This window comes from Sinohyriopsis cumingii, chromosome 17 (genome assembly GCF_028554795.1).
Source record: "Sinohyriopsis cumingii isolate HCF-2022 chromosome 17, ASM2855479v2, whole genome shotgun sequence".
In the NCBI taxonomy this organism is placed as follows: domain Eukaryota; kingdom Metazoa; phylum Mollusca; class Bivalvia; order Unionida; family Unionidae; genus Sinohyriopsis; species Sinohyriopsis cumingii.
In genome coordinates, this window is record NC_142977.1 from 67,867,540 (window position 1) to 67,881,656 (window position 14,117).

General features: G+C 33.8%; 1 protein-coding gene across 1 annotated transcript; it reads left to right on the top strand.

Moving 5' to 3' along the window:
* The first annotated feature begins 2,091 nt into the window (after window positions 1–2,091).
* LOC149779159 (uncharacterized) lies at window positions 2,092–9,519 on the top strand. Its single transcript, XM_089938577.1, has 3 exons — window positions 2,092–2,227; window positions 7,684–7,801; window positions 9,258–9,519. Exons 1-3 carry the CDS (start codon window positions 2,122–2,124, stop codon window positions 9,364–9,366), a joined length of 333 nt encoding a protein of 110 aa, XP_089794703.1. The 5' UTR covers window positions 2,092–2,121; the 3' UTR covers window positions 9,367–9,519.
* The last annotated feature ends 4,598 nt before the right edge of the window (window positions 9,520–14,117 follow it).

Here is a 14,117-nt window from a genome sequence, read left to right on the forward strand (position 1 = left end):
TTAATGTTTGTCGGCCAATGCGACATTGTTTTAAAGTAGGTCAGTAAACGTTTCGCAAAATAAGGAAAAAGTTTTCTTAGCTTTTATCACAGATATAACAAATACCACATTGTTGTTACACGTTACTAAAGGCTGGAAAAGCTATTTACGCAAGGGACGTCAGAAATGACACATGAGAATATTCAAGCTCGGACTCGATAAGGACATTCCATATATTCATAGAAATTCAAAATTTGCACAAAAAACAGGCCTACAGGTTTGAACATTCCTTGACAAATACAACACTCTTACGACGCTTAAGCACTGCTTTAGAATTATTTAGCATACAAGACGCTCAACGGTTACTAATATTAAGGCTGACCATGTAACATAAACCATAATATTTCACGTTAACTGAACGAGAACAACAAAGCTCAGTACGTACAATTAGTTTTCAAATAATCTTCAAGGATCAGTACAAAAGACTTTTAAGTAACGTTTACTTGTTAAATGGTTTTTATAGCAATTTAGAATCATCGAAGGACCTTTTCATGTATTGTTTGACGCTGGCGTGAACAGCGTTAGTACAGAATTATTTATTCAATTTTCATTGGCACAGAACAGCACTTACAAAATAATATGGATAATAAAGTAATCATTTACATTGTATTGTTTTCTTGTAAGCTTGATTGTATTTATTGATGGTCACTCCAAGACCAAATAGAGATGGAGATAATAGTGCCATTCTGTCCTCCCTTTTGGACGGTGTCACTCTCGGTGATGAAGATGTTTGTTTACATCGATGGGGCAAGAAGAGGTACTAAGTTTGAAATAAAAGTGGACGTCAGAAGCACGAAGCCGCAAAGGTGTAAAACTTTATATTCAAGATCAAAAAATACTCAATATATCGTAATGCAAATACAATAATTACAATTACACGTACAAGTATTGCACTTATCCAAAACTTTCCAACTGCATACGATTCTAAAATCTGTCGTCTAGAGCTTGACCGAAGTAATTAAATATCCAATGAACCTAAACCGGACATACATAGTAAGAATTAACTCTTTTTAACTAATAATGAAATCATTTTGTCATACGAATAAGTTATTAAATGTTGGATTTTAACTACCGAGATACCGAGAAACAATATGTTGCAGCTTGTAAGGTAATTCATTATAAATCAATTTTTAGAATGATGATTGCAGTTTAAACATTATTTCAAACTACAATGCTATTGACATCGTTTTCAATGAATTCAAACCTTCTTTGACAAACTTGATAATTAGTTTCATAGACTAATCAAATAAAGAACATAATGCATATTGTATTATAGTAATTCAACTCCCGAATATTGAATATCAAAGTGATGCGCGGAGATATGCCATCAACATCAGGTAGACTAACTATAACACGAGGAATCTTTCATGACGTTCAAATACAAATGACTACATACGGCACATTGCAACTGTAAAGCAAGAAAGAAAATTGAATTTTTAAATGATCTGCCATCTCTCCTTTTTCCTATGCATTCCACTTTGGATGTATACGTTACAACAAGAAAGTGTTTTAGCACTAAGAGACAAATAACAGTAATACATTTCAAGAAACCATTCGAACGTGACAAGAGTGTTGTATCTGCTAGATAAAAGGTTTTGTATATAAAAGAAAATGGTCTTCTGGATACAGTTATTTTTTCTGTCAATAAAATTACAACTTGTAATTGAAATCAGTAAACAATGTGAATAATTAAAACACACTGCATATCCTTATACGAAATCGCATTTGCAAAATAGTTTTCGAAATGTTTTAAATTGATTCGTATCTTGGTTCCAAGAGCTGTTTTCTCTATTTTTCTGAAGAATACAACTATTATCAAGTTGTTTACATGATCCATAACGACATGGGCAGTACAATAAAGTTATATTTATGAGCTTAAGACAAATTCCTTGAGCACTTAACAAGAGAAAATGCAATACCTTATTAACTGAATATTATGTACAATATCCACATTTGTGAAGAGAATCAAAAAGCGGTGATCATATAAGGTGACAGGTGGTACTTTCAAGGAGGTGGCTATATAAGCTCAAACAGTTTATCGCACATCGAATAGAATTCAATTGTCGTACACCTGTTGGTACCATGAACAAATTTTGTGCAGTTTTGTTGATGGTTACGTCCATCACGACTTTACTGACGGAAGTCAATGGAGAGTGCCACTTTGCACCTATAACTATTGTCAACATAGGTAAGTAAATCTCCTTCATGCTTTGTTCATTCCGGAACAATTATGTATCACTACCTCGTTAGATGATTTATTCATCCGCCAATAATCATGTTTCCTAATTCACAATGACATTCTTTTCCTCACGTTTTGGACACTCTTATTCATTGGAGTGTTGTTCGATTCATGACATGTCAGTTGCTCTTCACACCTGTTTAGGCAGAAACTTAACTTGACACTTGAATCCGGACGTTCATTTTGACATGTTAAGTTAGTTTCCATGAAGCTGTCCAACAAACGCGAAAGTAATGTTCTGAAGATTCATATGATTTGCACACTTGTCATGATTCTTGCCTTTTATGTTGCATTTTATCACCAACGGGTGGTGATGTACAAATGTGTCCGTCTGTTGCTCGGTCATTGTTACGTGTTCGCAGACCGACTTTAGTTAAGATAGTAATATGACAAAACTGTAATTTTATATATCTAGAGCTTTCGCTCTACCGCCAGCTCATTTGTGATGCAACAGCCTTCACAATATATCATTGAACAGGTTCTTTATAGAGCTATTGCGTTAGATACATTTATGAAAAGTTCACTTTCCACGATGACACTGAGAGCTTTAAGTAAATAATAATCTGGACAATGCCTCACACATGGTATCAAAGTTGAGAAATTTCTGCGGTAATGATGCTAATATTGAACTAATTTCACATTATTAATGACCGTTTTAACAGTTGATCTTTCATGCAAATTTCGTTAAATTAACTTCGCTACAAATTCACAAATAACAAAGACAGATTGCTTACATACTAAACAATGTGTACAAATGAATACGAAACAAACCAGAAGTCTCGAATAAGCAAGTGATATATGTACCTGAATTAACATCCACAATATCAGTCACAATATGAGGTACTGGTCTCGGGTGACTATCCCAAAGGATCCAAGGCAGAGAATGATAATGACCAGATTTGGATCCAGGTGCGGATTGGGGTTGGTGCATTAGGAATACAGTTCAAGCCCTTGCTTTTTCATACATTTCTTCTGATCACGTTTATTTTGGTTAAAATTATGCAGATATCCTTTATATCAATTTACATATTGCTCTGAACTCTTGAACCTCTCCAGCCCCAATTAGACTGGCTCATGGATGTTTGAAGCAGACGTAGAAAATTAACTCTTATCGATATATGTAGACAGTCGAAAATCGTAAACTACTGTAGAAAATCCATGATTTCAGGGTTGAGTATGAAGAATCAATACTAGACAGAAGAAACAATCATTTTAAAATTGCTCCGAAAATGGCCTTAAAAGTAAATTTGTTATGTGACCCCTGAATACGCCGTAAAATAGTTTATTTTCGATCAAGCCTTGAAACGCATATTCATTTGAGCTTGCGTACTTCTGCATTAACAAACATTACATAGGCAAATACATAATACATACTTAAGCACTGATTTAGCATGAAGTTAATATTCTGGACGATCATCAGTTATCATACAATATGGAAACCCATTTGAAATAAACCTGAAAAAGGATACATCGAACGAGAGCAATTTATCTAAATGCGTGGATTTATAGAAAGTCAGTTTTTTAATTCATACAAAGTAGAACAAGACAATGCTAAATTATTTTCCAGCAGTATCCAAGACCAGTTTGGTTGAAAGGATCAAAATTCTGTCAAACTAGTCCGTTAAGACTCAGTGAAATATGATATAAATTAAAATATTTTTTAATTAAAGTTTGATTTTCTAAAAGAAATTGTTCATCCAATGTTGAAGAACGGTTTGAAAAACGTCAGTACGAAATTAATATCAAGGTCAATGTACAGCGCTTAGTCAAAATTATTGATTATAAGTTCACATGTCCATTGAACTTAATGCATATAGCTTCATCGACTGAGTACTTAGAAAAGATTGATTTTATACTCTAGGTTTTTCGCACTGCAGCTAATTGATGATTTCATGTTAAGATGTATGATGAAATTGCTATCAGCAATGTGGTGCAATTCATGTGACACTACTTCACTGTACATAGTGCAGCGCATCTAATTAATTAACGGGCCGAAAAGGTTTCATGTTAAACTTGATATTCACAAATGCTGAAATCCGACGATGTATTCTAAACAATGATTTAGAAACCTTTCAATATTCGGCATGATTTTCACACTATATAAGACAAAACAAACCAATACAAATCTGAAATTAATAATAGTACACCTAATATAACAGAGTATGTAGATCAAATTGTATTTACTGGCTCAATTGGTACACAATGCTATGGATATATATTGTCATGCTACATTTAAATGTGCTTTTTGAGACAGGGATTAGCTCTATAATAGGCGCTATCCTGCAATTTGATGCAGTTCAAATACAAGTATTTCAAGGCACATTTAGTAGTTTATCCCAATGTATTTGAAGTAGTATATTTCAAAATCGTGTCAACCTACAGTTACTTGACTACATTGAATTATACAAACTTTTCTTTAAACGTATGTCAGTAAAGGCTTGGTACAAACAAGGAAAATACTATCTTAGCTTCTTAGCACAGATAAAACAAATGTCACTTTGTTATTAAACTTGAACAAAAGATAGGAAAACTATTTACACAAGTGTCGCTGGACATGAAGCTAGATATTGTTCCAGCTCGGCCTCGATACGGATATTCAACATATTTATAGAAATTCAATATTGTACAAAAGCCAGTAATGGATTTAAAATCAAACTGTCTCTTTCTAGCCACTACAATCTCTGCACTAAACATTAGTGTAGTTCACCTTGATTTGAACGAACCAGCATTATATTCGCTTGCATACACATTTATCCGATATCGTGACTTTAGTTTTCCAGTTGCTTAGGTAAAACTTTGCTACAAATAAAGAACATGTTGGCTTAGATTATAAACATAAAAATAGCAAAAATCATTTATACTTTTCACCCATTTATATAGACAATGGCTGCACAACTATAGTAAATGATGAGCCTGGACATTCTTACAGCTATTTCTCCATACGTACATTTCGAATATATCAAGAACCCCAATATCTGACAACTGACAGGTCTAACACTTTAAACGTTAAACCCGATACTGACAGATACCATACTCCTTATTTGTACTCAAAACAACGAATTAACATCAATTCAATATTCAGGATGTCATAAGCCACAAGAAGATAATAACGTGTTTTAAATTTAAAAAGAAAACCTTTTAGGTATACAATGAGCGTATAACAACAACAACAACAGTTAAAGCATGGCCTATTATTTCAAACGTCACATGGCACATTATTTTCTATCAGTTTGCACAACCAGGTTAGTTCCTAGTATACTTCTCAGATGCTTCAGGTATTGTACAGCATCTTGTTCATGTGTTGTTAGAAATCTAAGGTTTCATGATTAATTGTACAAGAAGCAGAAGCAGATATTGTAGGATGTATTATCATAATTATTATAATATCGCCTTGTCATCCAGGGATATACACCGTTTAGCTTGTATCGTATACTCCAGCAAGGCGAACTATCCCCAAAATGAACCATTCAGGACATCGAAAGTAGAATGCACTCTTCTAGCATAAGACAACAACAAAAAAAACCTCGAATTTTCAGCTGAAACTCCGTTGTTCTTTCCTTATGCATTCCACTTCAGAGACGTATTACTGCGGCAAAGCATTTCGACAATAAAGAATGAAAGGATGAAATGGCAATTGTCCACTTTCAATAATACATTAGAAAACGACACTTGTGTTGTATCTGCTATGTAAATGATTTTGTAAGAGAAGGTGCTTCTGGTACAACATTAAAGCCGTCAATAAAATTGTAACTTTTAATTCCATCGGTCAACAATGCTAACATACAAAAGAACCTGCATCTTCTCAAATGAAATCAAATGGAACATTCGTTTGAAGAAACTAATTTACAAAATGGGTTAAATTACCTCGCGTAAATTATTATATTATTTATGTAGGGTAAGGTTATTATGAAACTGTTTACACTGTCCATAAAGATAATGGCAGCACAATCTAGAATGGCATTTATGGTCGTTAGACAAATTCCTTCAGCACATTACAAAAAGGATATGGTATAAATATGTAACTGAATACTATGTACAATATCCACATTGGTGAGGAAAACGAAACAGCTATGCATATATTAAAATGTGAAAGGCGTTAGCTTCACGTAGTTGCCTATACAAATTCAATTAGTTTAACAAACATCTGAGATCAACAACTGCGAAATGAAATGTTTCGTACAACTGTGAACCATTAGTAAAATTCATTTTTTGTTGATGGTGATGTCCTTCGTGACTTACTAAAGTTGATTTAGTAATCATGCTGTTTTGAACCTCTACATATTACCAAGATGACAAGTGAACCGCCTTTGCGCTTTTGTTTATTCGTCCACACTTATCTATCACTATTTCCTTCGTAGGCTTATTGATCCACGTATACAAATTATTGTGCTATTGCACGGACTTTGTTACTCACGAAGTATTCTATCTTATGCAATGAATTTAGACTTCAGGATTTTGTCATGTAGGTCTGTACATCTATACAGAAAGTAACTTAATCTGACACGATGAATATGGCCATTCGTTCTGTAGTTTTAATGTTGCTGCATGAAGCTGTTCTATTCAGCTCGTTACATTATGTATACTTGGACAGACAAGGAAAAGTGAAATTATAGTTCTTAAGATGTATATAATCTACGCACTTTCCTTAGCGCTTGCGTTTTAGGAGCAACTTCTCACCAGCAGGTCGTGTGGAAGAAATGTCTTATCCATCTATTGCTAAATTATTGACTCCATTCTTGAAACAGTTACTTTGTCTTTCACATTTAGTTAATGTCACTTTGCAAGAAATCTGCATTACTATTATAATTCGGCAGCAAAGAAACTATAAGTATCTTAGAAGAAGGTAATCTATGTACCGTAACCAGCATCCAGAATCTCAGCCACGATATTAAGTGAGGTCTCAATGCTACATTCCCAAAGATGAACAGGTCAGCGTGCCTGTGAACAGATTTGGAACCATGTTGGGTGCATTAGAGCACCAGTTTCAGCTTTTAATCTTTTTGTTTTCTTTGATCACTTTTAGATTGGATAAGAATAACGATCTATAGTTTGGACTTTATATCTTCTTTTTGATATCTTGAGCTCACCAGCTATAATTAGATTGGATACATTGTAATTTGTGTAGTAAAATAAATCTTACCATTTAAGATATAGATACAATTATTTTACAATTACGTCACCATCCTCCGCCGAATACAATGAATAAAGTAATTTTGTTGGTTGTAGTTTGAATACGTTATGAAACGATTCATTTATGATGCTGCCTTTAAATATATGCATAGAGCTTTTATTTGGATACATTTTAAGAATAAAGTCGTGGAGAAAAACATACAAAATCAATTTATTTAGAGACTTAACACCTTGTGAATTGCTAGTCAAAAACTTATTTTCTTGTATTCATAAAGGCATGAAACAATTAAGGAAATGTGTGTACGAAGATCTTGAATACGAGGTTGGAAGCACATTCAAGACCACCGACTGCTACGAATGCTCATGTACAGAATCGGGATTCTTTTGCTGCGGGTGAGTAACTAGAGTGACACAACGTGACATAGGTTACATGAACATATATTACGAATTAGGGTTTGTAGTAGCAGGCCATTTCAGTCTAAATGACATATATCGGAGAACTAATGTATCTGACATGTCTATCATGTTGTACAATAAGGGTGGTTGTAAGATCGTTGTGCATATCTAGCGCCCTGTAAATATCGCAGTTTTCATTCGATATTGCAGCGATTCTCTCTGTTACTCTCTGTCTCAGCTTAATGTTCATTTCTTCGGGCGTGGGTTCTTATTTAATTGGTTTATTTTGCTTCTACGATCCTGGCAGAAGAGGATTCACACAACAAATTACATTACATTATAAATATTGAAAGCGATTCTATGATGTTCCGAAAAATACAAGAATTGGGAATGTTATCAGACGATATCATATCATGCAGAACATAATAGTAGTCGAGACGAATTTTATTGTTTCCAAAACGTTGGCTATGAATACACGTGCAGTCGAAAGTTAAATTATGAAAGATAATTGTACTGTAAATTATATATATATATATATATATATATATATATATATATATATATATATCTTCTAATATTTACTCTTTTAATAGTGGATGAGAAATGGTTTGAAAATCAAAGTCATATTAATGTGCGCATCCTAAACGTATAATGAAATAATATGTAACTGCAACAGAAATAGAGATGATACCAAACTACATATATGATTACTTGAAAACTAACATGGGTAGAACGATGTGAGGAGCGTTTCTTGCGTAAAATGTATGCCTGCTGTGTACCAATACATTTGCACAATAAATCTGAAATCCCATTAATACTCCATAGACGTATAATTTGTTATTGCATGTATTACGTGGCTTTCCTATATATTTCATTCTGTAAGGTGAGTGTCAAGGTAAGTGGGGTGGCTATTTATTTGTTCAAAATATGTGTGTGTGTGTGTGTGTGTGTGTGTGTGTGTGTGTGTGTGTGTGTGTGAAATCTAAAAGTGAATTTTTGTCCGTCTGCTAAAAAAAGTATTTAGGTTGCTGCTCATATACGTGTCTATTTGTCAGCGAATGGGGGTGTTTTCAGTATTATTGATCGTATTTAAATTTCATCATTTCTCATTCACATTGTTTCGTGCTAAAGATGTAATATATAGTAAAAATGAATGAGAAACGCGTCAGAATAACGTTGTAATCTAAAGTGAAGATATTTGAGTAGCGTTCCTGACTAAATTTGTAAATTATAGTCAATGTGGTTGACCAAGATCTGAAATATGTAACCAGTCTGCAACGGAGACCAGGTAACAATTGGTCCGGGAAGTTTCTAGCTATATATTCATGCAAAAAATGTGCAAAACACTATTTCTCTGTATCACCTGTTTCATGACGACAAACATTTCATTAATTATCTCTGATGTGATAGGACATTATTTGGTAATGACAGCTTTCGTATAATATACTTACAGATTTCAAATCCATGCAAGTGTCGTTGATGTTCCAAGTGGATATAAAATGGTTCACTATGGCTGTAACTTCAAGATAGAGAAAATTAAAGACGATGAAGTTGAAAAATAAACCCTGAGCGTACAACAAGCAACAATGGAATGTACATGCACACTGAAGCAGAAGTATTACGCTTACTCTTCATTTAACCACTAATACTCTCACAAAATTATGAATAAAATCTGAATGTGACTTAATTTTCATCATTATAAATTCCTACCTTCCTTCTTTCGTTCATTCATTGAATGGTTCGCTTGTTCATTGAATATTTAGATTTGCGATTGTTAGTTTTCATTTGTGAGCAAAGCAATGGACTTTTATTTCTATTCCCCAGGGGTATAAACGTTTATTTTATATACGTTATCGAATTGAACAAAACAAATGAGATTGAATATTTGTGTACTCTGATTTTGGTGGTTTACAAGGTGGTGGGTTGAATTTCGTAATGTATCGTCTTTGTGTACCTCAGCCGCTATTTAACTTCAAATCAAAGGACCAACTGGAGAATACATGAATCCGAGTAATAGTAACTTACAAGTCAACTCTGATCTCTTCGTACTGAGGACAGAATTCCTCTCGTGAACATCTTCCTACAATCCTTGTTCAAGGAAGTGGATTTGTACTCGAATAACAAACTGGTCAGCAGCAGCAAAGGACACTTATTTTTATCGCTCGAACCTAGAAACTCCATTGATGTACAGAAATGAAACCAAGGACACCCATTTCAGCGCAACGGCGCTGACTGCAAATATGGATGACGAGTCCCACAATGTGCAATATCTCGACCGTTGAATCAACATAAACAAGGGCGCGTCTAGAACCGATGGTTCATTTGCATTTGGATATGTGATTACAATACAAGTATGTGTTGAACGAAGTAGATGTTCGCCTGGTACTGAATCGAATCTGCATTGTTTTCCATTCTGACTAATGCTAACGAGTACAGAGCTCAACTATACCTACGCGAAAATAGCAGCAAAAGTGACAAACGACATCACTCACGCTTTGAGCAAAACGACAGTCAGGTATCTTATAGTGGAAGTAACAACCTTTGTCTTTGCAGTTGTATTATAGTCCAAGATAGAAGATCATCTCGAACGACAGTTACCCAAACATTTGCTCATTGTCAAAGTCTGAAATACAAGCCTCAACGGAGTTAAATACTGAACAAATGATATAAACACTTGCGTTACTTTCCATTGAACTCTCTGGGAATCCAACGCATCGAAACTATCTTGAAGCAGAATGATGCGACGAGCCGTAGATTGTAATTGAATTTATTTTTGCATGTAATAATGTTCTAAATCCGAGTGATTACGAATGTTGATAAGATCTTTATTTAATCAAACTTTCAATTTTGAATCTCAATAGCGTACATTTTACTTAATTAATAAATGTGAATGAGATAACATGAAATGAATTTTTTTCAAATACGATTAGGAGTAGTGTTGTCATGTTCTAAAAATTGTTGCCATAATTAATAAATACTGTAGGTTGCATTTTCACTTAAATAAATATAGCTCCAGTCTAACACATTAACGCATTCGTTGTAAATATATATAAAGAGATTTCTGTAGGATTGTATTACAGTGAGTTCGATGACTAAGTCTAAAATCACGAAACTTTAACATCCCGCAAAGTGAGAGAGCACATTAATTTGTCACCCAATGCCAATATCATGAAAAGTAAACATGTTGTCAGTTCTAAAATAGTAAATTCATTAAAATGTCTCGAGGCGAATATTTCTCTAAATGTATTGTTCCTTTCCATTTATATCTAACAGAAATTTCCTGCGATAGCGAAGTCAAGGCAGCGATATACGATATTAGCATGCGATCCTTATCTATAATTTCCCTTTCTCCGCTTGCTGATGAGGGAGCCATCTAAAAATCAACCCAAAAAAAGCCAGATATTAGACAATTTGCGTATGATTTAAACTCAATTGTATTCGACCAAGCAGGTTTAAGCAGGTTTAAGACTTCAGCCCAATAAGATCACATGTTAATTCTCAAAATAATTTCCAGGTACTCGACTCATTCGTCTATCTTATCGTCATTACAATTAGATAAATGATTTAGGGCTCATTTTTTCTAAATCATTAAGGAGGTTTTGTTGTAGTAATGATGTCGGAAAATATTGTTTACCCTATGCATTAACAACCAGGAATGTTTAAGACCGTTGAAGATACGTTAATTTCAATATATGTTTAAGTAATTGTGGTACTTTACATCTTTTTTCTGTTAGCAATATGATGTTGTGGCAAGCGTTTTGTCTAGATATACCCGTATAAACTTTATGTCGCATCTAAGAGCTAAGATTTACTATGTTCCTGTAAGTGGCAGATGGAAGCGCGCTGCAAGAATCTTAATGTTCAGTTATTCTTTAATGGAGATAAATCATAGTATCGAATTGTGCGTTATATTTTAGAGACATTTTTCAAAAATGTCAGTTTCTTTCACCCTCCGTACACAAACGGTTTTTTGTAGTCAAGATGTGTATAAGGTAGACTTAAAACATAAAATACCGTATTTACTTTGTGTGTATGATGCACCTTTCATCAAAAGCAGACTCGACAAGAATCATTTCCTTGTAATGAAATTTCTGCATATCTCGTGATTGAATGCTTCAAAGATACGATGTACATACTACATATTTATCTTAAAAGCTTGCTTAATGGATTTCTCAAACCTCAGATAAAGGCGATGGCACGAGTGCTTTCAGGGCCATAATATATGACACGTTTGATTAAATAACAGAGAGCACTTTCGAGTACGTCATGGAAAATAGGACTAAATACAAATGCGGAATATGATCACTGGAAAGTACTTACAAGATTATGTAGCTTATAAAGCAATGTTAACAAATTTAATGAGAGCAAAATAAAGTAGTAATGACTTTAAAGGGTACAATGACGATTAGTAGCAGTCTTTTCGAGGAATTGAAAAGGTTTCACGTATGTTTAGACTATGTATGATATCTGAGAGAGAGAGAGAGAGAGAGAGAGAGAGAGAGAGAGGGAAACATAGAGACAGAGTGACCCATCAGTATGAGGTGGAGCGTTACTGATTTTGCCCTGGAAATTAACTGAAATCAATTTTGTTAATGTGTAAATCAGGTTGGATTCGAAAACTATTAAACAAGATTCGACTCAGTAATATTTCCTTACATCCAATATATACAGTTTTCCCGACAAGTTTTCAAATTAGTTGAGGATACAAGCAAAACATTTTCGAGAAGATGCTACCAATAATTGCTTACAGCTCCAATGCCCTTTTTCGCAACTGTTAACAACAGAAGTTATATTATGATAAATGAGTTTTCCTCGCTATTGTTTCACTTGAAGTCTACACAGTTTCACAAATATCGTCATCGTTGACAATTTACGAATTAGACATCACTTATTAATAAAACGTTTTAGTTCCTTTTAAAGTTACTAATCAGGACGTTACAACTCAGAACGGTCCATGATAACTCAAAGGATCTCACATATATCATTTAGGAGGTTGGTAATCCTTTTTAGTGACACAAATTGTAACGATACGGTAAAGCCTGGTGTATGTTTCAGTGTGCATGTTCAATATATAAAGTTAGCAAAGTTACTTCGACAAGGTGTGAGATTTATGCCTAAATTTGTGTGTATATATATGTATATATATATATATATATATATATATATATATATATATATATATATATATATATATATATATATATATATATATATATATATATATATATATATATATATATATATATTGTATAAAGATATATACATGATAAAGCCGACGAAGCCGACTTGTCCCTAAATTATGATTGACGCGAGAAGACCCTTCCAAGAAATACGATAAGTAGATTTCTCAGAAAGAACTAAGATACATAACTTTTAATGGAATTAAATATGTCTTCATCTATGTATATATGTATGTCTTTATTTGTCTTTGCACCATGCTAATTTGAACATTATCAACGTGACTCTTTTTGATCAGCTCATGGCGGCAACTATTTTAATAGTGATGTAGTCACAATTTAAGTGGGACCGTTCCGGTGGCCTAGTGATTAGAGCGTCCGCCTCGAATGTGGGAGGTCACAGGTTCGAACCACGGCTGAGTCAAACCAAAGACTTTTAAAATGGAACTAGCAGCTGCTTCGCTAAGTACTCAGCATTAAAATGTTAGTGTTAGGACTGGTCGGTCTGGTGTCAAGATAATGTGACTAGGTGTGACATCATGTTACATGTCTACCACACTGCATATATCATAGCGATATGACTGTAAAATATTTAAAGCGACGTTAAAAATCCAATCAAATATACAATTTAAGTTAGTACTTTTTTATGTATAAAGCGACATCATTATTACCAACAACTAATGAGGTTGGCGACTTGAATTGAAGCCTAGTGAATTTTTTATTATAGAACAAAATGGTAAAAATGTGCTGGGAAACATTCTAATACTCCTATATTCCAACAGTGTACGAGTGACTAAATCTTCTCCTGTATTGTTACCTAATCAGAGAACTTATGCAGCATAGTTCCTGTTGTCTAGGGAAATGAGCTTACATTAATAGTACCCTCAGTTGGTATGTTAGAAAGGCGTATATCGAATTTAGCGAACTTCCTGTCTTCTTTAAAGATTCTCTTTATTTTAGTTTAATTATGAACCGTTATACTAATCAGATACACAGTTAAATTTGACAGCAATTAATCTGGCTAATCAGTAGAGAGTTTGTATGGTGACGAACTAATGAAATTTAAGTAACATACAAGTCAGTTCTCAATCGTAGAACGAGAACAGAAACAGAGGCGATTATGATTCTCAAAGAAT